This window comes from Oncorhynchus tshawytscha, linkage group LG07, assembly GCF_018296145.1.
Source record: "Oncorhynchus tshawytscha isolate Ot180627B linkage group LG07, Otsh_v2.0, whole genome shotgun sequence".
Lineage (NCBI taxonomy): Eukaryota > Metazoa > Chordata > Actinopteri > Salmoniformes > Salmonidae > Oncorhynchus > Oncorhynchus tshawytscha.
The window spans coordinates 37,454,338-37,476,194 of record NC_056435.1 but is presented as its reverse complement, the minus strand read 5'-3'; the positions used below and the strand labels follow the sequence as shown (position 1 = coordinate 37,476,194).

The following is a 21,857-nucleotide window of genomic DNA, read 5'->3' as shown; positions in this document are numbered from 1 at the left end:
ATTCTCTGGCAACAGCTCGTAGTGGACACATTCAAGATGCCAATTGCACACTCCCTCAACTTGAGACATCTGTGGCATTGTGTTGAGTGACAAAATTGCACATTTTAGAGTAGCCTTTTATTGTCCCCAGCACATGGTGCACCTGTGTAATGATCATGCTGTTTAATCAGCTTCTTGATATGCCACACCTGTCAGGTGGATGGATTATCTTGGCAAAGGAGAAATGCTAACTAACAGGGAAGTTAACACATTTGTGTAAAAAATGTGAAGCCTCCCGAGTGGCGCAGCGGTCTAAGGTACTACATCACAGTGTTGCGGTGTCATGACAGCCTGGGGTTCGATCCCAGCTGTGTCACAACCGACCAGGAGTCCCATAGGGCGGCGCACAATTTGCCAAGTGTCTTCCGGCCGGGGGGGCTTTACTTGGCTCATCACACTTTAGCGACTCCTTGTAGCAGGCCGGGAGCCTGCAGGCTGACTTCGGTTGTCACTTGTAAAGGTGTTTCCGCAGACAAATTGGTGCAGCTGGCTTCCGGGTTAAGCGAGTGGGTGTTAAGAAGCGTGGTTTGGCTGGTCATGTTTTGGAGGACACGTGACTCGACCTTCGCCTCTCCCGCGTCCATCCTTGCAGGGATGAGACAAGATCAAAATTGGGGAGAAAAAGGGGGTAAAAAAAAACGTTTTACATTAATAGAATTGAGATAAATAAGCTTTTCGTGCGAATGGACCGATTCTGGGATCTTCTTCTTTCTGGGATCAGCTCATGAAACATGGGACTAACACTTTACATGTTGCGTTTATATTTTTGTTCAGTATATTATGCCATCAATGCTCATAACAAATAATAAAGGGTGCCTCCCAGCCTGATGGAATACAGCATGCAATTGACATCTTATTACAGAGGTAAACATTATTATCATATAGCCAACTTTATTATCAGAGGCCTTAGCCTAGCGCATCAACCCTTCTGAAATGCACTACATACATATTGTAGTATGACCGTCTTTGAAAATCCCAGAATCTGCTGATGTACACCCTTTACTTACCAGTACGTGATTTAGACCACATTACCATGCTAAGATCTCACACGTTTAACTAAATAACAGACACTACAGCCTGTAGAAGCTAAACTCAGCAAAAAAAGAAACTTCCCTTTTTCAGGACCCTGTCTTTCAAAGATAATTCGTAAAAATCCACATAACTTCACAGATCTTCATTGTAAAAGGTTTAAACACGGTTTTCCATGCTTGTTCAATGAACCATAAACAATTAATGAACATGCACCTGTGGAAAGGTTGTTAAGACACTAACAGCTTACAGATGGTAGGCAATTAAGGTCACAGTTATGAAAACTTAGAACACTAAAGAGGCCTTTCTACTGACTCTGAAAAACACCAAAAGAAAGATGCCCAGGGTTCCTGCTCATCTGCGTGAACGTGCCTTAGGCATGCTGCAAGGAGGCATGAAGACTGCAGATCAGTGCTCAGACTGTCCGCAATAGGCTGAGAGAGGCTGGACGGAGGGCTTGTAGGCCTGTTGAAAGGCAGGTCCTCACCAGACATCACCGGCAACAACGTAGCCTATGGGCACAAACCCACTGTCGCTGGACCAGACATGACTGGCATGAAGTGCTCTTCACTGACGAGTCGCGGTTTTGTCTCACCAGGAGTGATGGTTGGATTCACGTTTATCGTTGAAGGAATTAGCGTTACACCAAGGCCTGTACTCTGGAGTGGGATCGATTGGAGGTGGAGGGTCTGTCATGGTCTCGGGCAGTGTGTCACAGCATCATCGGACTGAGCTTGTTGTCAATGCAGGCAATCTCAACGCTGTGCATTACAAGGAAGACATCCTCCTCCCTCATGTGGTACCCTTCCTGCAGGCTCATCCTGACATGACCCTCCAGCATGACAATGCCACCAGTCATACTGCTCATTCTGTGTGTGATTTCCTGACAGGAATGTCACTGTTCTGCCATGGCCAGCGAAGAGCCCGGATCTCAATCCCATTGAGCATGACTGGGACCTGTTGGATCGGAGGGTGAGGGCTAGGGCCATTCCCCCCAGAAATGTCTGGGAACTTGCAGGTGCCTTGGTGGAAGAATGGGGTAACATCTCACACCAAGAACTGGCAAATCTGGTGCAGTCCATGAGGAGATGCACTGCAGTACTTGGTGGCTGGTGGCCACACTAGATACTGACTGTTACTTTTGATTCTGACCCCCCCTCCCTCCCTTTGTTCAGGGAAACATTATTCAATTTCTGTTAGTAACATGTCTGTGGAACCTGTTCAGTTTCTATTTCAGTTGTTGAATCTTGTCATGTTCATACAAATATTTACACATGTTAAGTTTGCTGAAATTAAACACAGTTGACAGTGAGAGGGCATTTCTTTTTTTGCGTGTAGAAGCTTCCAGGTTTTTTCAAGGGTACAGAGTTTGTAAGTTGCATTTTCTCCCTAATTTGAAACATTTGTTTCTCCATTGAATAATGTATTTTAGCCTACCTTAGTTAGCCATATGAAAATAATAATGCATTTAAAAAATGCATCAGTTTATTTCCATCAGATTTTCTGTTCTAAATGTCTGCTAGTCAGGGAATATAACTTTGTACACTCCTCTGCCAGTCCCTGGGCTAGTCTTTGTGACGAAGAGATGCAATTAACTCTCATAGAATATATTGTCTGCCAGCTCCGTCAAACTCTCATGCAAGGAATATGCCTCAAGACAAAATCAAATACCTTAAGAATAACATTTTCCATTGTACTATTTAATTTCAGGTATATTTTGCTTTTAATTGGAATAAATAAACATCACATAATCGTTGACAAACTATACTCTGTCCACAAATACATGGGCATAGCATTATTATGCTGGTACAGTAGTGCTACATTTGATGAATGTACTCTTGCGTTGACTCTCCTAGATCCTTACAGTAACAACATGATTTTCTCAAATAGACCTAAATCAATAAAAATTGTCATTGCTGGCCCAACATTAATTGTCTATACTCTGCAGATTACAGTACCTACTTGAAGTAAGGAGTGGAGGTAAAGACAGTCAGTGTGAGGCCAGGGAGGAGATTTCAGACTGAACTTTCTCGAGATAGGAGTGAGAGACAGGCCTTGCCATGCCCAGTTGAGACAGACAGCTAGTGTAAGGTTATCCTTTATCTGTTACTTTGTATTCAGGTGAGGTTGTAGAAGGCAGCAGACCTTATCAAACAGTCACTCCTAGACCCGCTGCTTGTGTCTCTGTTAGTCTCTCTGTCTCTAGTCTACACACACGCAGACACTCACATTGGCTGCTCCACTTCAACTCACAGCTTGGTGTCCGGAAACTTGAATGCTGGAGTGAGCTACACAAGGAAAACACTGGTGTTAAAAAAGACAGAAACATGCACAGCCAAATCATGCCACCACAGTGTGTCTGCTTAAAATAGCTTCTGCTCTCTAAAATGTAAGGCATTTATATGCACCCAAACCAGAGCAGGTTGAATGTGTCTTCATGATTTCAACACATAACAGGGAGGAACATACTTAGTGCACGAGAAATGACAATGCTGGAGAATGTAAATGAGATGGGGTGCTGTATTTGTGTTATAATAATGGATAAAGTAAAACAAAAAGGCAAATTATATGAAAAAACTAAACAGACACTGCTACATATGTACACCTCAATGGGCCAAGTGCATCAGAGGACGAAACACAAATACTGCCACATGCATCAGTGGTAGCTACAGTATCAGTCAGAACAGAACAACGATGAGACACAGCTACAGTACCACACAGAGACTGTCAAGTCTTAACACTCATTCTCCAGTCAGCCATCCTGTGCCATTTGGAGAGAGGCTAAGCATAACATATCCTGCAGCAGGGGACACAGAATGAGGACAGTGGACAGAGACAGAACAGGCCATCCTCACAGGAGGACACAACACAAGGCAACACAGCACACAAAATAGGTTGAGCAAAACACAAGTAGATAATACCAACAGATAGCTCCTGTAGACCTGCAGTATTAGACACAGTGAAAGGAAAAACAAGAATGCAGTTTCAAATATATTTTCAACCCAAAGCAAATTTGCATAATAAAACCATATCTAATTACATTTAGATCCCTCAATTTTAAAGTTCAAACTATGAGTAAGCCTGAATCCTTGGCACTGTTGTTCATTTTCTAGTGACACATTTGACCTCATGCTGAATCAGTGGCATCAGGAGTCCAGCAACACAACCTGCCTTGCCTCATATAAAAAGATTTAAGCGATGTTATTGGGAATATCTTATACCTTTCACAATGAATTGGCAAATTAAATTATTGCCATCAAATGTACCTTCATGAGGTGTTTTGGCAACTTGTCATGAATTTGTATTTGCATTATTTTACTATGGCAATACATTGTGGTGTTGCTACGGTTTCCCTGGGTTTCTCTCAGTAAATACATTTCAGGAATCCCAGTTATTTTTAAAAGCATTCCTTATTAATAATTGTTAAACAAAATACATACCGTATCATTTTCAAAACAAACGAAAGGTTTTAAAGGGGATAGTGCCATGTTTTAACACAGTGTTCTCTGATGAGCCGAACAGTCTCTCTTGGTAATAAAATGACTGGTGAGGCACCATGCACACTGTGGAGCTACAGAGCATCATATACATTATTATCTAGACAAACCTGTACCATTACAACACCTTCACTGCAGCTCAGCCAAAGTGTTCATGTGTTGTCAACTCAAAAGTGTTGTAAGTATTTTAAACCACGAAAGATGCGTGCAGCAGTCAGCAAGTGTGGAGAATGTGTGATGGTGGCAAGGATGCTCAATTGATTACGTTTAGATTTAAACTGATAGATTGCCAGATTGAAGTAAGGCTACTACTGTTCTTGGCAGAGTGATGGAAGAGTTGTCCTGTCCATTTGTGTACAGAATCACACAGGACATTGAGGTTCAGTTTTTGATCCATTATACATGGAAAAGGAAGATTCCTTGACGATCCATCATTGTACGATTAAAAATGCATAGAAAAAAGTTTGTTGATTGTTTTTTGTCTTATAGATTTTCTGTCCTTCATGCATCCCAGGCTAGATATGTCTCCTCACAGTGCCTCACAGTGGTAGATGCCTGGTAAGACAGGACAAGCTACAGATAGGGAAAGAAAAATATTAAACTTGTCTGAGTGGGAAAAAGTGAAATACAAAAATAAACACATTAAAAAGATGAGAAATTGTTAATCCCTTTGGGAAGGGGATAAAATATTGTTTATGACTGAGGAGGTTGTTTGGGAAGGATAGGCTGAGTTTGGGACATGATAATGTTCTTTATTCCACTCTGCATGGGACCAAAACTCTGTGGATAATAGCCCAAGAGCAGTACTCCTTTGGTATTAGATAAAAAGAGGAACTTATGAAGGTTTGCAATTTTCTTGTTCACATTGGCAGTACAGCCAATGCAAATCATGTTACTGGCAGGTAAAAATGCAACAGGTAGCTCAACAGAAAAAAAAGTCAGGGTTGTTTCGACTGAAGGGAGTCACTTGGAAAAAGAATAGCATGACAGGAAGAGGACAAAAAAGCCACAATCTCTTCAATGATGATAAACGTAATAGGGGTGGATGCAGATGAGTAGTTGGGGGGAGGAGGAGGAGGAGGCAGTTTGGTTGAGAGAACAGGGCCATTGTAGGTTCACACCAGGTCCATCCACAAGTCAAGGGGCCCCATCAGCGGCTGCAGCAGTGTCAGGAGGAGTAGGGTAACGGGCTGCCTAGGGGTGAGAACAGGACAGGAGAGAGGGCTGCAGGGATGTGTGATGTCAGAGCAGTGCAAGGTTTGTGTAGGTCAGAGCAGGGCAGAGGAGAAGGGGCAGCCCATAGGGATGCTACCATCACAGTGAGAAGGCACAGGGCTCATGAGACAGAGAGAGAGGGCGGTGGAGGTCAGGGGGCAAACTGGGTGCTAGGATAGGGTGAGGTCGGTGCAGGGGATCCAGCCTCAGAATATGGTGGTCTCGTACTTGGTGCTGACAGGGCGCTTGTTGGAGTCTCTCTGGTTGAAGAGCCAGGTGGCGCTGCCCAGGGATTGCATGTCTGCGTCCATCTCCAGAGGGTCAATCTGCCGGGGGGAGGGGGGACGAGAGACGGGCGTAAGACTGCAGGAGTGGTGGAGGCCATTGCACACTCAAGTCCTCAGCCAACGTGCAAGTGGATTAAAGGCACAGTCCAGTGATATTAGAATCACAGACACCAGGGCTCAATCCACAACATGGAGATGTCTGATAGCAAAACAGGCTGCTGGAGACCTAACAGACCACACACAGTCCCATCTGTCTCTTAATCTGGGTTTTAAATAAAGTGAAAACGTGATAACACCATAAGGATCCAAACATGCGCTCATAACATGCTCTCACCCAAACAAAAGTCTCTGTTAACACATGAGCAGCCATACACACATGTTATAGCTGTTCCATGTGAATAAATTAATTTCAATTAGTAGTCCTGTATATCTAATTACATGAAACACCACTGATACACCCCAAATTAAGAACATTGTGGCAATGAAAGACTCAGGTGTACAAGGCCATCATTCAATTATAGCTGTCCAATATAAGACTCATCAGAATGCAAAAGCTTAGTGATATAGGAGGATTAACACTCAATAGGCCACCTCAAGCATGTTGCTATTTATACTGATCACACAGCTATGCAATTAAAGCACTAGATCATTAGCAGCAGAACTGCAAAGCCATGAATCTTCCATAGATGATTAAGTCTAAGCTAAGGTATAGCCTACTTATCCTCAGGCAAGAATAATGAGAAGGAGCTTCTTATCAGCTCAAATGGAATGACTATGAGAATGTGGCAGAAATTCAGTGTAGGCTATGCCATATCAAAAGGGCAAATATTGTGTGGCTAGATGAAGTGCCTGGAAGCAAACCAAAAAGTGGACATGGAATGATGAGAGAGTTAGAGGCACGTAAGGTAGGTTAGCAGATGGATGATGAAGGATAGCGGAAAGGAGGAGAGAGCAGGACCTGGACTCCAGGGCTAACAGAGTGCAACGGGAGGAAGGAGGGGCGGTGGGTAGTACACGTGTGACAGTAACAGCAGCGGCATTCTAGCAGAGGGGCACACTGGGAAACAGGAGGACCAAGAAGACAAGAACAAAGAAATGTTAAACAGGGAAATAGAAAGACAGAGCATTTATAGTGGCACTGAACTGACCATAGTAGTGGAAGATATAAAAAGTGAATAATCTAGGTAATTTATCACAACCTATTAGGTGTAGACAAATAATGTTATAAATATTTATCACAGAAAAAAATGTATACTTGACAGCAGCTGGCATAGCAGGGCTTTATCACATCTGTCAACTAGACTGGACTGTAATAGCAAGGCTCCTCCCATATCTAGACACAGCCAGTACAGCACAGTACAAAGTGATCAACTGCACAGTGATTTATGACTTCTTTAGACTAGTTCAGAATCTGGATCATCAGCATTTGTGGGTTCGATTACAGGCTCAAAATGGCCAGAAACAAATAACTTTCTTCTCAAACTCGTCAGTCTATTCTTGTTCTGAGAATTGAAGGCTATTCCATGCGGGAAATTGCCAAGAAATTGAAGATCTCGTACAACGCTGTGTACTACTCCCTTCACAGAACAGAGCAAATGGTCTCTAACCAGAATAGAGAGAGTGGGAGGCCCCGGTGCACAACTGAGCAAGAGGACAAGTACATTAGGATGTCTAGTTTGAGAAACAGACGCCTCACAAGTCCTCAACTGGCAGCATCATTAAAAAGTACCCGCAAAACACCAGTCTCAACTTTACAAGAATTATTTGAAGATAAATACACAATGCAGAGGGCGAGAGGACTAAAAACTAGAGTATTAATGCTCAATAGAGAATTGTAAGTACGAGTTGGGTTTCAGTTCAACAGCTGGTTAGAATCTGTGGAATGTCACTCCTGAACTCAGAGCTACGTGTGCTACGTTCTGTACATTGAGTCTGGAGCAGGATACTGGTTATTTGGCCATTGGCCCAGTTGTACTGCAAGGACTTCTAATTGGTCAACCCCAGGCTAGGGTGGGGGGTTGTAAATGGCATCCTGTTCCTTTGTTATGTGGAGAAAAGCTGAGGACAGGGGAGACTGAACATCTACCTCCCAGCATAACATCTATGATTTGTCCTTATCAAATAAACATGTTTTTCTCCCCTTGATTTGCTTTGTAGTTTGTGTTATTGAAGAATAACATCAACTGCTAACAACGTCAACAGTGAAGAGGCGACTCCATTAGCTGGCCTTCTAGGCAGAGTTCCTCTGTCCAGTATGTGTGTTATTTTTTCCATCTTAATTTTTTCTTTTGATTGGCCAGTCTGAGATATGTTTTTTTCTTTGTAACTCCGCCTAGAAGGCCAGAGTCGCCTCTTCACTGTTGGCGTTGAGACTGGTGTTTTGCAGAATCTATTTAATGAAGCTGGCAGTTGATAACTTGTGAGGCGTCTGTTTCTTAAACTAGACACTCTAATGTACATGTCCTCTTGCTCAGTTGTGCACCTGGGCCTCCCACTCCTCTTTTTATTCTGGTTAGCGCCAGTTTGCGCTGTTCTGTGATGGGAGTAGTACACAGCGTTTTGCGAGATCTTTAGTTTCTTGGCAATTTCTCGCATGGAATAGCCTTCATTTCTCAGAACAATAATAGACTGACGGGTTTCAGAAGAAAGTTATTTGTTTCTGGCCATTTTGAGCCTGTAATCGAACCCACAAATGCTGATGATCCAGATACTCAACTAGTCTAAAGAAGGCCAGTTTTATTGCTTCTTTAATCAGAACAGTTTTCAGCTGTTCTAACATAATTGCAAAAGGGTTTTCTAATGATCAATTAGCCTTTTAAAATGATAAACTTGGATTAGCTAACACAACGTGCCATTGGAACACAAGAGTGAGCCTCTTGGGTCTCTGTGCGCCTATGTAGATATTCCATAAAAAATCTGCAGTTTCCAGCTACAATAGTCATTTAGAACATTAAGAATGTCTACACTGTATTTCTAATCAATTTGATGTTAATTTAATGGACAAAAAAATTGCTATTCTTTCAAAAACAAGGACATTTCTAAGTTACCCCAAACTTTTGAACGGTAGTGTACATCGGACCAAAATAGTGCATACCTGGCAAGAATGAAAGTACATCGAAAAAAATGACAGGTCATCTCACAATTGTGAAATTAATCTACATTAAAAGCTTCAAATGGAGTTGTCTTGTTCTAGATGTTCCTAGAATTCCACTGCCTAAAAGTAGATAAACACTGCCAACCCTGTACATTATGCAGCGAACTGATTACCTCATAATATATTATGTTTAAAGCAGATAATAAAGCATAGTGATTTGCGAAGACGCATAAATATGTTGAGCAGTGTGCATGCTCGGTCCAGACGGTCCAGCTTTCTCAGGTGACTGTGATCACTGAGTGTTCATTATTCAGGGTTCTGAAAGGCCAATACATCCATAAATGGCCCAGGGCATACGTAAACATTTATGTAACATTCTCAATCAATATCCTGGGAATCAGTGGAGGGGCCGGTTGACCAGCAGAGAGACGCACAGTTCTCCCTCTCTCTCTCTATTTACAGATTATATTATATCCTGCCTGTTAGCAAAAAATAAGACTATTCACTCATCAAGTTTCGCATACTGTATTGCTGCAGGAAAATCTACTCCGATCTGAGTGACTCAGAGTTGGGGAGGTGAGATTGGTAGCAAAGTAATGAGTCATCACTTTCATCGCACTATAAATCTTCCTTTTTTATAGTGTGATCAGTGGTTTAAAATCTGGAGGAACATTTGCTCACGAGGACTGTGTGTTATCTGATTGTGCATATTTATGCATACATGCCTACGCATGTACACATACATACGTAACTGAAAAAAATAAAGAAAACCCTTGAGTAAATGAGGGATATAAAGTATATTGAAAGCAGATGCTTCCACACAGGTGTGGTTCCTGAGATATTTAGGCAATTAACATCCCATCATGCTTAGTGTCATGTATAAAAAAGTCCTGTTGCCCATTATTTTGGCTACCATGGCTGGAAGAAGAGATCACAGTGACTTTGAAAGAGTTCTTAAAAGGGCATAAGGTGTTTAAAGTGTGTGTGTGTGTGTGTGTGTGTGTGTGTGTGTGTGTGTGTGTGTGTGTGTGTGTGCGTGTGTGTGTGTGTGCATATCTCAGTTACCAGATCTCAATCCAATTGAACACATATGGGAGATTCTGGAGCGGTGCCTGAGACAGCGTTTTCCACCACCATCAACAAAACACCAAATTATGGAATTTCTTGTGGAAGAATGGTGTCGTATCCCTCCAATACAGTTCCAGACACTTGTAGAATCTTTGCCAAGAACCATTAAAGCAGTTCTGCTGGATCGTGGTGGCCCAACACCCTATTAAGACATTTTATGTTGGTGTTTCCTTTATTTTGACAGTTACCTGTACATACTGTATACCCAAACACAGTATGCATATCATTTAGAAACACACACACAGCTACATGTCAATTTTTTGTTTATGCTCAGTGTGTGGTACTCACTGTTGATCTCCTCATGCTGCTCCATTGTTGTGACGTGGGCCGGCTGGATTTGGTCTCAATGACCTCTGACCCCAGAGACGGTGGGGGGACTGGGACATACTGCCTGGCCTTGGTCTGGAGAGCCAGCTGATAGGCCACCTCAAATGCCTGTCCCAGTGTCAGGATGATCTCATAAGTCTGAGTCTGTACGGAGGGAGAGAGTAAAGAATGAAGAGACAGTTGCAGTAGTGACTGACAGCTACTTTGAATGAGGCACAATCTGCATTTTTATCATTGCGTTGTCAATCATAGCAGTGGAACTAAGTTAATCGAGTATTTAATTAGATAATCAAGATGTAGCTGTGTCATCTGCCAGGAATGTTTGGCACATGGCTTATAAAATAGACTAATCAAGATATTATGTTACTTCCATGACAGCAGGTGCATTACCTTAATCAAGACATTAAGGCAATTTAATTAATCAAGAAACTGCATGCAGTTTTGTCAATCAAGTTTTTCCTTTCAAGATTTTTTTATGATATGATATGGCATTTAGAAACAAATTAATACAAATCAGAGTACTTTAGAAGGTGGGAAATGGGTGATTGTATTTTGGCATAGCCTTATGGAATGATTGATTGAGGGGTTTGGGCTGGTGTCATCATTGTGTTCCTCACCACTTCCACAGTGCTGAAGACATGGCAGAAGTGGTGGCCACTCTTACTGTCCTTGGTGATGTAGGCGAAGGTGCAGAGGTCATCGGGGTCCTGGGCCGCACAGGAGATGTTCCTGATCTCATGCTCGGCTACTATTGACTGGTGAGAGGATAAAAGAATAGGTTGGAACTGAGGAGCAACAGGAACAAAACCATCGACCAGTAACAACCACTGACTTACTGACTTCATCCGAACCAACAGTGCTATCTTTATTGTAGGGGAAATAATATGAGAACGCGAGAGAGAAAAATAATGCAGTTGAGCTCATCATGCATTTCTCATTGCCAACAGGCTCCCATTACCTTAGTGGCGGCATCAATGAACTTGACCCCTTTATAAGTGATGGAGAGGATGACAACAGGACCCTTTTTTGAATGGTCCTTTGACTTCTACAAGGAGAAAGAAAATGGTGAGGGGATCCATATTAAGACGGAGTGCTAGAATAGAGTGATTGAGTATTGATCTGTAGTATGGCAGTCAGACTTACCCTAATTTTAGCACAGGCTTCTTGAGTGGACTCAATCCCCCTTAGATCCCTGATAATCATTGATCCCATATACTGGAAAATAAGCAACAAAACAGGCTATTATCGCTGAACTCAGTGGGTACAGATGTCAATTCAAAGTATATTCCAAGTTGGTTCAAAGAAATGACGTGGAAACAACGTTGATTCAACCATTTGTGCCCAGTGGGAACTATCAATTCTTGAAACATCAAGCGATTATCAAACACGGATTGAGGACTTTTCTAGTGGCTGAGATTCAAGGGGACTTCCATTGACACAACACGACAGGAGATTGACCATTGACATGACTTACACTGGCCTCATACCCGCAAGACTCTAAGATAAGTTTCTCAGGCTGGTGATGCCAAGCAGAGACCGTGGTGTACGTGGCAGACTGGCTCGGCGGCCGGAGGGTCAAACGGGGTTCCCTTTGTCGGTCACTCTGCCTGTCCTAGAAAGACAGATAGACATGGATTGATGCTGTACTTTACAAAGATTTTATGGCAGAACATTTAGTCACAAAATATTACAGGATTCTAAAACTAAAAAGATGCTGTAACACTTTGACTGATCAAAAGTTGTCTGGATGTCCTTTGGATGGTGGACCATTCTTGATACACAAAGGAAACTGTTGAGTGTGAAAAACCCAGCAGCTTTGCAGCTCTTAACACAAACTGGTGCACATGGTACCTACTACCATACCCCGTTCAAAGGCACTCACATGTTTTGTCTTGTCCATTCACCCTCTGAATGGCACACATGCACTATCCATGTCTCAAATGTCTCAAGGCTTAAAAATCATTCTTTAACCCGTCTCCTCCCCTTTATCTACACTGGGATCATAGCTTTCACCTGGATTCACCTGGTCAGTGTATGTCATGGAAAGAGCAGGTGTTCTTAATGTGTTATATACTCAGTGCATATTTAATACAAGCATGGAATGACTTCAATAATCTGTTAAAAACCAGTTAAGCATTAGGGGGCGCTATTCAATTTTTTGGATGAAAAACGTTCCCGTTTTAAACAAGATATTTTGTCATGAAAAGATGTTTGACTATGCATATAATTGACAGCTTTGGATAGAAAACACTCTGACGTTTCCAAAACTGCAAAGATATTGTCTGTGAGTGCCACAGAACTGATGTTACAGGCGAAACCCAGATAAAAATCCAACCAGGAAGTGCCGCATTTTTTTAAACCGCCTCATGCCAATGATTCCTTATATGGCTGTGAATGAGCTACGAATGAGCTTACGTTTTCCACGTATTCCCCAAGGTGTCTACAGCATTGTGACATCTTTTTTACACATTTCCATTGAAGAATAGTCGTAAGGGACCATATATAGCAAGTGGTCACATGGTGTCTCCCGCAGAAAATCTTGCGTAAAATACTGAGGTAGCCATTTTTCCAATCGCTTCTTATGAGAAACCAATTGCCTCGACGGATATATTATCGTATATATATGTTAAAACCACATTGAGGATGGATCCTAAACAACGTTTGCCGTGTTTCTGTCGATATTATGGAGCTAATTTTGAAAAAAGTTTGGCGTTGTAGTGGTAGCATTTTCCGGTCGATTTCTCAGCCAAGCATGATGAACAAACGGGAGCTATTTCGCCTACAAAAATAATATTTTGGGAAAAAAAAGAACATTTGCTATCTAACTGGGAGTCTCTTGAGAGAAAGCATCTGAAGTTCTTCAAAGGTAAATTATTTAATTTGGTTGCTTTTCTTATTTTCGTGAAAATGTTGCCTGTTGCCAGCAGAGCCTAGCATAGCATTATGCCATGATAAACTTACACAAATGCTTGTCTAGCGTTGGCTGTAACGCATATTTTGAAAATCTGAGATGACAGTGTTGTTAACAAAAGGCTAAGCTTGTGTTTGAATATATTTCATTCATTTCATTTGCGATTTTCACGAATAGGAAAAGTTTCTAGGGGTATTTATGTCTGCTGCGTTATGCTAATTCATTTGAGGCTATGATTACGATCCCGGATCCGGGATTGCTAGTTTCAAGAGGTTTTTAAACACATAACAGCTTCTGTTTCAGATCACCCCAGCAGCAGATAGCTCTCTTTATAACATGATTAATCCAAGCACACCACAGAGACACATACTGTATTTCTGTTACTTCATGAGGTACAGGTAAAGACAGTGTTTTGGCAGGAGGACTAACGTGGGAGCGGGGTCTCTCGCTGTAGGAGCGCAGGGACACGCTACAGTCCTGGTCCATGGCTCTCCTCCTCCTGCCTCCCTCCCCCAAGGGCAGGAGCATGTCCATGGAGCGACTGGTGGAAGGGTCCATCTGACTCAGAGGAGAGGTCCCTGTCTGGGACAACAGGTCCTGAAACTGCCACGTACATATTGATTGATCATATTGATGACTGATTGGATGTGAAAGATAAGAAAACATAGTGACACAATACAGATTTCAATAAGATATTAGAGCATTATGTAATGGCATACAGTACAAATGAGATCCCAGCTAGCACATAATATTCTAAGAACCATATGTTTCTTAGAGCTTGATTGTTCTATGGTTATTTTGCATACTACCTTCCCACAACTTTCTGAGAATGGTGCAGGATAGTTGCTTGGCTTTTAAACATTCTTAGCACATTTAAGGAGCTTGACAAAAAATATATATTTTCTTGGTATTTCATTAACATAACGTTTCCTAAAAGTTCAAACATGGTTACATTTAATCGCTCCAACATTTTATGGTTGCTAAAATTCTAATAATTTGCCTAATTTCAGTTTATGTGACAAACATAGTGAGAAAATAGTTCAATCATTTTCTCACTATACCATCTAAAGTGCTGTGATATATCCATAACCAAAAATATTGTACTTTCAGCTGTTTTAAGCTGGTGTACAAAACCTAAAGTAGCAGACACAAAAAACGAAACTAAAAAACAGGAGGCAGAGAGATAGTGCACATAGAACATATCTACTCATTTTTAAACTTGCTTTCATTGAGAATGACAGATCTATAACTCACATTTCGATATGGATATTGTCGGGTCGCCCAAAAAGTTACATCTTGTAGCTTCAATTAAAATGTTGGTAATGTTCTAGGAATGTTCTCCAACTGGTTTGACATTGGGAATGTTTAAATATAGTCCAGAGAACATTAAGAAACAACATTCTTCTGTGGGAATTTCAGTACTTCAGCTTTGTTTCCAGATCCAGTGGGAAACCAAAAACGTATGTTCCCACAACTTCCAAGGAACCAAATGTGCTAGCTGGGATTATTGTTCAAATGTAAGACACTGATTACTCTTACTAACCCTGATCTGTGAGAGACGGTGAGAGATCTGCGATTTGGTCGGGGCCTCCTCATAGGGCCGCTCTGCCAGAGACGCTATGATTCTCTTCCTGTGGCCGAGAAGGCTGATTTTCAACACCTGCAGAGACGTGCACAGATAAGACACAATGGTAACTACTAGACCGTACATAGGACTACGTTCATATGAACAACACAGACACTAATATTGACAAACAAGTACAAACCAACAAATATGAATGGAAATACACATTATACACTCACACTGACTGTATATAGTGAGTCTGACACCTATGCTGGCACTCGACAAGCAGACAGAATGGACTCTCCTCAATTATTCAGCTCAAATCTGTTTTGCCTTAAGCTCAGCACAGTGCTGTCTCTTCCCTGAGGCACTACATAATTCACTAACAAAACATTGGCCTCACATTGACAATCTCCAGCTCCCATAGATTCTTCACACAGTCCAAGGTACGGTAGCCACTGGACAGGAAGTTAGGCAGGTACTCCTGGAGGCCTAGCACATCCAACCAGGTGGACAGAGAGGTGCTGCCATCACAGCCCAGGGCTTTCACCTACAAAGAGGGACAGAAAGGAGATCAAATTACATTCAAATAAAAGCAGGATTTCACAATTTCTTTCAAGATTTTAAAACCGTACACAATGTAAAAAGGCTTGTTCACATGATTGCTATTGCCAAACATAGCTGCAGACTAGATCAAAGATACATTACAATACATTATCATGATTGAAAATACTGTGCACAAACATAGATAATGCACACTCCTTGACACCTTGATGTACGGTGGCTTCTTAGATAGGGATGAATGGTCAACCCGGCACAAGGTTGCAGGCAGTGCCCTGGACTGATGATAACTACTGTACCTTGGGCAAGCTGCGTGCTGCACGGATGATCTTCTTTCTGTGGCCAGGGTCAGTGATTCCCATATCTCTAAGATCCGTGTCCTCCATCACGTTACTGCCCTACAAAAGCATCAACGCACGCATGCACACGCATAAGTTAATTACATAAGTACCACAAACTGCAGACACTTCCCAAACTCAACAGTATACCGAAACACGTATAAATCCCTTAATTAAGATAACTATTAACATAGACATTACAACATATCCTACACTTTATAGGTCCCTATATGCAATCAATAATACACACACACAGACACACACATACACAAACACAAATGAACACACAAGTAAAAGCACACACACACACACACTTATTTATGTCAGACAAACAAGAATTGGAGGACATTGGAGTCAAATAAATTGTGCATGCCAAAGGTAATCAATCTATTTTAATGAAAAACCACCAAGGGAAAAGCAATCAAAACTGCAGCAGCTTTTACATCTGAGCTGCAATGTAACATTACATTTGCTATGAGGGAAATGTTTAGGACTACGCACCTGTGTGTGTGTGTGTGTGTGTGTGTGTGTGTGTGTGTGTATGAAAACAGCTGTGGTGTTGGAGACAAGGAATGAGGATTTCACTGCATATAATTGTGAATACAATAAAGTCAACTTAACATTTCCCATTTTCCTTAATGATTGACAACAATAAATGTGCACCATTTGTTTTACGTAGTTCTCCATAAGAGGCACAAGCTTCGTCATCTAATTCAGGTTTATAGGGGGGGAATAAAGATACAAGGAGACCCTTAAAAATGTGTAGCTCAGCATTTTCCCAGTGGACTGCCGCAGATTGATTCTTCCTGGCCAAGAATGTTCAAATGGAGCTAGTCTTTTCTAAATATGGCATCACTGCTTGTTTCTGGAGCACAATGCAGCAGTTACAGTCACAAGGTTTGACAGTAGGAAATTACACACTGATTATCACTAGAACAAGGATCAAACTAATGCAGTGACTGACTTCAGGAATAGCCTGAAATAGATATTTCAACTAAAGTGATTGTTGGATGTTCCAGGAGGTCCCATGGGAGCTTGTCATTTATACTTCATCAGGAAAATATGATTAAGTAATGAATATCTATTTTTATCCATATCTATAACTGCTTATTACATAACTGCGATACATACAGTCTACAGTCTACTTCATCACAAAGGAGGAAGGTGTCATGAAATGAGGAGGCTCTAAAAATATATGTATTTTATGATTTTTGATGTAAAAAGCACCAAAAGCCCCATAAGGGAAATACGACAGGCCATACGAGAGACTATGACACCCTTGCCTTTGGGGTCAGCAGGAAAATGGGCCATTCAGATTTTCCCCACTGAGCTTTAGTATAAAAAAGAGAGAGAAGATTTGATTTCTCTCCTATTTTATTAATGAAGATGACATCTTTATATTTGCATCTTTCAGGTCAGTTGTTCACCAACTAATGTGCATCTCTGGCACAGTCACCATTACATTTGCTCCTCATGGCTTCATGATATTGTATTTCTATGTGATTTATAAATTAATTTGATGATAGGGTTGAACAATATCTCACAGAGTATGTCAACTATTCACAAAAACGATTCAGGGCAAAACCCAGCACAACACCTCTCCTGATCCAGAATCAGCCCACCAAGTAAATAAAATAATTAACACATCAGCTCTGCAGTGATACAAAGAATTTGGCAGACAGACAGTTCAATAGGACACCACTGAACCTTTACAACATCTCTCTGACTGCTCTGACCTTTTCAGACACCACCTACAAGTCCTTGTAAGTATCTGAGGGTAATATGTCCTGCAGGGAGCTCATCAATTATCTGCTTGGTGCTTCTACATCTCATACACATTAGTCAAGAGATTAACATTAACATCACAATGCTAATGACCCATTATCCTCATCCTATTATTACCTTATTAAAGAGATTCTCCGGTTCTTTTGTATGGTTTATAGCCAGTAGTTCTTAGAGTAGGCCTTACGGTCCCCGAAAATTTTTCTCTCTTTTACTCTCTGTTCCGAATGTACTAGACGACCAGTTCTTATAGCCGTTAGCCGTACACTTATCCTACTCCTCCTCTGTTCCTCTGGTGATGTAGAGGTTAATCCAGGCCTTGGAGTGCCTAGCTCAACTCCCATTCCCCAGGTGCTCTCATTTGTTGACTTCTGTAACCGTAAAAGCCTTGGTTTCATGCATGTTAAGATTAGAAGCTTCCTCCCTAAATTTGTTTTATTCACTGCTTTAGTATACTCTGCGAACCCGGATGTCCTAGCCATGTCTGAATCCTGGCTTAGGAAGGCCACAAAAATCCCAGAAATTTCGATCCCTTACTATAAATTTTTCCGAAAAGATAGAACTGCCAAAGGGGGCAGAGTTGCAATCTACTGCATAGATAGCCTGCAAAGTTCTGTCATACTATCCAGGTCTGTTCCCAAACAATTTGAGCTTCTACTTTTAAAAATCCAGCTTTCCAGAAACAAGTCTCTCACCGTTGCCGCTTGCTATAGACCACCTTCTGCCCCCAACTGTGCCCTGGACACCATATGTGAATTGATTTCCCCCCATCTATCTTCAGAGCTCGTGCTGTTAGGTGACCTAAACTGAGACATGCTTAACACCCCGGTCATCCTACAATCTAAGCTTGATTCCCTCAATCTCACACAAATTATCAAGGAACCTACCAGGTACAACCCCAAATCCGTAAACACGGGCACCCTCATAGATATCATCCTAACCAACTTGCCCTCCAAATTCACCTCTGCTGCCTTCAACTTGGTTCTCAGCTATCACTGCCTCATTGCCTGTGTCCGTAATGGGTCTGCGGTCAAACGACCACCCCTCATCACTGTCAAACTTTCCCTAGAACACTTCAGCGAGCAGGCCTTTCTAATCGACCTGGCCTGGGTATCCTGGAAGGATATTGACCTCTTTTCATCAGTAAAGGATGCCTAGTTGCTCTTTAAAAGTAATTTCCTCACCATCTTAAATAAGCATGCCCCAATCAAAAAACATAGAACCAGGAACAGATATAGCCCTTGGTTTACCCCAGACATGACTGCCTTTGACCAGCACAAAAACACCCTGTGGCATACTGCATTAGCATCGAATAGCCCCCGCGATATGAAACTCTTCAGGGAAGTTAGGAACCAATATACACAGGCAGTTACGAAAGCAAATGCTAGCTTTTTCAAACAGAAATTTGCATCCTGTAGCACAAACTCCAAAAAAAATCTGGGACACTGTAAAGTCCATGGAGAATAAGAGCACCTCATCCCAGCTGCCCACTGAACTGAGGCTAGGAAACACTGTCACCACCGATAAATCCACGATAATTGAGAATTTCAATAAGCATTTTTCTATAGCTGGCCATGCTTTCCGCCTGGCTACCCCTACCCCGGTCAACAGCCCTACCCCCCCCACAGCAACTTGCCCAAGCCTCCCCATTTCTCCTTCACCCAAATCCAGATAGCTGATGTTCTGAAAGAGTTGCAAAATCTGGACCCCTATAAATCAGCCGGGCTAGACAATCTGGACCCTTTCTTTCTAAAAAGTATCTGCCAAAATTGTTGCAACCCCTATTACTAGCCTGTTCAACCTCTCTTTCGTATCGTCTGACATCCCCAAATATTGGAAAGCTGCTGCGGTCATCCCCCTCTTCAAAGGGGGAGACACTCTAGACCCAAACTGCTACAGAACTATATCTATCCTACCCTGCCTTTCTAAGGTCTTCTAATGCCAAGTTAACAAACAGATCACCGACCATTTCGAATCCCACCGTACCTTCTCCGCTATGCAATATGTTTTCCGAGCTAGTCATGGGTGCACCTCAGCCACGCTCAAGGTCCTAAATGATATCATAACCGCCATCAATGAGAGACAATACGGTGCAGCTGTATTCATCGACCTGGGCATTGACCTGACCAAGGCTTTCGACTCTGTCAATCATCATATTTCTTATTGGTAGACTCAACAGCCTTGGTTTCTCAAATTACTGCCTTGCCTGATTCATCAACTACTTCTCAGAAAGAGTTCAGTGTGTGAAATCGGAGGGCCTGTTGTCCGAACCTCTGGTCGTCTCTATGGTGCCACAGGGTTCAATTCTCAGGCCGACTCTTTTCTCTGTATACATCAATGCTGTCGCTCTTGCTGCTGGTGATTCTCTGATCTACCTCTAAGCAGACTACACCATTCTGTATACCTCTGGCCCTTCTTTGGACACTGTTTTAACTAACCTCCAGGTGAGCTTCAATGCCATACAACTCTCCTTCCGTGGCCTCCAACTGCTCTTAAATGCAAGTAAAACTAAATGCATGCTCTTCACTGATCGCTCCCCGCACCTGCCCACCCATCCAGCATCACTACTCTGGACGGTCCTGACTTAGAATATGTGGACAACTACAAATACCTAGGTGTCTGGCTAGACTGTAAACTCTCCTTCCAGACTCACATTAAGCATCTCCAATCAAAAATTAAATCTAGAATCGGCTTCGTATTTTGCAACAAAGCTTCCTTCACTCATGCTGCCAAACATACCCTCGTAAAACTGACTATCCTACCGATCCTTGACTTCGGCGATGTCATCTATAAAATAGCCTCCAACACTCTACTCAGCAAACTGGATGCAGTCTATCACAGTGCCATCCGTTTTGTCACCAAAGCCCCATATACTACCCACCACTGCGACCTGTACGCTCTTGTTGGCTGGCCCTCGCTTCATACTCGTCGCCAAACCCACTGACTACAGGTTATCTACAGGTCTCTGCTAGATAAAGCCCCACCCTATCTCAGCTCCCTGGTCACCATAGCAGCACCCACTCATAGCACACGCTCCAGCAGGTATATCTCACTGGTCACCCCCAAAGCCAAATCCTCATTTGGTCGCCTTTCCTTCCAGTTCTCTGCTGCCACTGACTGGAACGAACTGCAAAAATCACTGAAACTGGAGATTCCCATCTCCCTCACTAGCTTTAAGAACCAGCTGTCAGAGCAGCTCACAGATCACTGCACCTGTTCATAGCCCATCTGTATACAGCCCATCTATCTACCTCATTCCCATACTGTATTTATTTATTTTGCACCTTTTGCACCACAGCATCTCTACTTGCACATCCATCTTTTGCACATCTACCATTCCAGTGTTAATTGCCATATTGTAATTACTTCGCAACTATGGCCTATTTATTGCCTTGACTGCCTTATTTGACCTTATTTGCACTCACAGTATATAGACTTTGTTTTCTTTTTTTATTATTTATTTTCTTTTTTTATTATTTATTTTTATTACTCTATGCTTTGTTCATTCCATGTGTAACTCTGTGTGTTGTATGTGTCAAACTGCTTTGCTTTATCTTGGCCAGGTCGCAGTTGCAAATGAGAACTTGTTCTCAACTAGCTTACCTTGTTAAATGAAGGTGAAATAAAAAATATAAAAAATCCTGCAGCAACAGGAAATGTGAATTATTATGTGGATTATAATGAATGGACATTTTTGTAGGGATTGAAAAAAAATGTTGGTATCAAATCTGTGTAAATTGTGTAAATTACAAACTTTAGATGGCTTTTTAAACCTCATACACTACATGTTTGCATTTCCTGCTGAGCAGGAACATACTCCGCAACAAAAGAGTAATCAAATTAAGATCCTGCATCTGTAAGAAGCACAAGGGATGTCATAATTATGTAACTTTCTGGTTGAAAACTGTTTTTCTGGCTGAAGTGGCATCAGTTAAAGATTTTTCAGGACTACAAAAATGTCATTTTTTAAAATCAGTATACAATTTGACCATGACATCACAATAGACAGTCACTACAGCATGAAGTCTCTACATCAAAAATGATTCATGCCTCTGAAAAAAAAAGAATCTTAACTTTGCCACAAT

General features: G+C 41.9%; 1 protein-coding gene across 4 annotated transcripts in view; it reads right to left on the bottom strand.

Annotated features, from left to right (window-relative positions):
- Positions 1–2,352: 2,352 nt before the first annotated feature.
- The window catches only part of LOC112254451 (ankyrin repeat and SAM domain-containing protein 1A), a 44,744-nt gene continuing 25,239 nt past the window's right edge, over positions 2,353–21,857 (bottom strand). The window contains exons 2-12 of one of the 4 annotated variants that reach the window (XM_024427051.2): positions 15,952–16,050; positions 15,495–15,641; positions 15,071–15,187; positions 13,957–14,130; positions 12,091–12,228; positions 11,760–11,831; positions 11,575–11,661; positions 11,234–11,371; positions 10,578–10,760; positions 6,009–6,106; positions 3,569–5,138 (exon numbers count right to left, since the gene is read on the bottom strand). In XM_024427051.2, the coding sequence (XP_024282819.1) occupies positions 5,105–5,138; positions 6,009–6,106; positions 10,578–10,760; positions 11,234–11,371; positions 11,575–11,661; positions 11,760–11,831; positions 12,091–12,228; positions 13,957–14,130; positions 15,071–15,187; positions 15,495–15,641; positions 15,952–16,050 (1,287 nt within the window). In that variant the 3' untranslated portion in view covers positions 3,569–5,104. The other 3 variants (XM_024427052.2, XM_024427049.2, XM_024427050.2) reach the window with 3 other exon arrangements.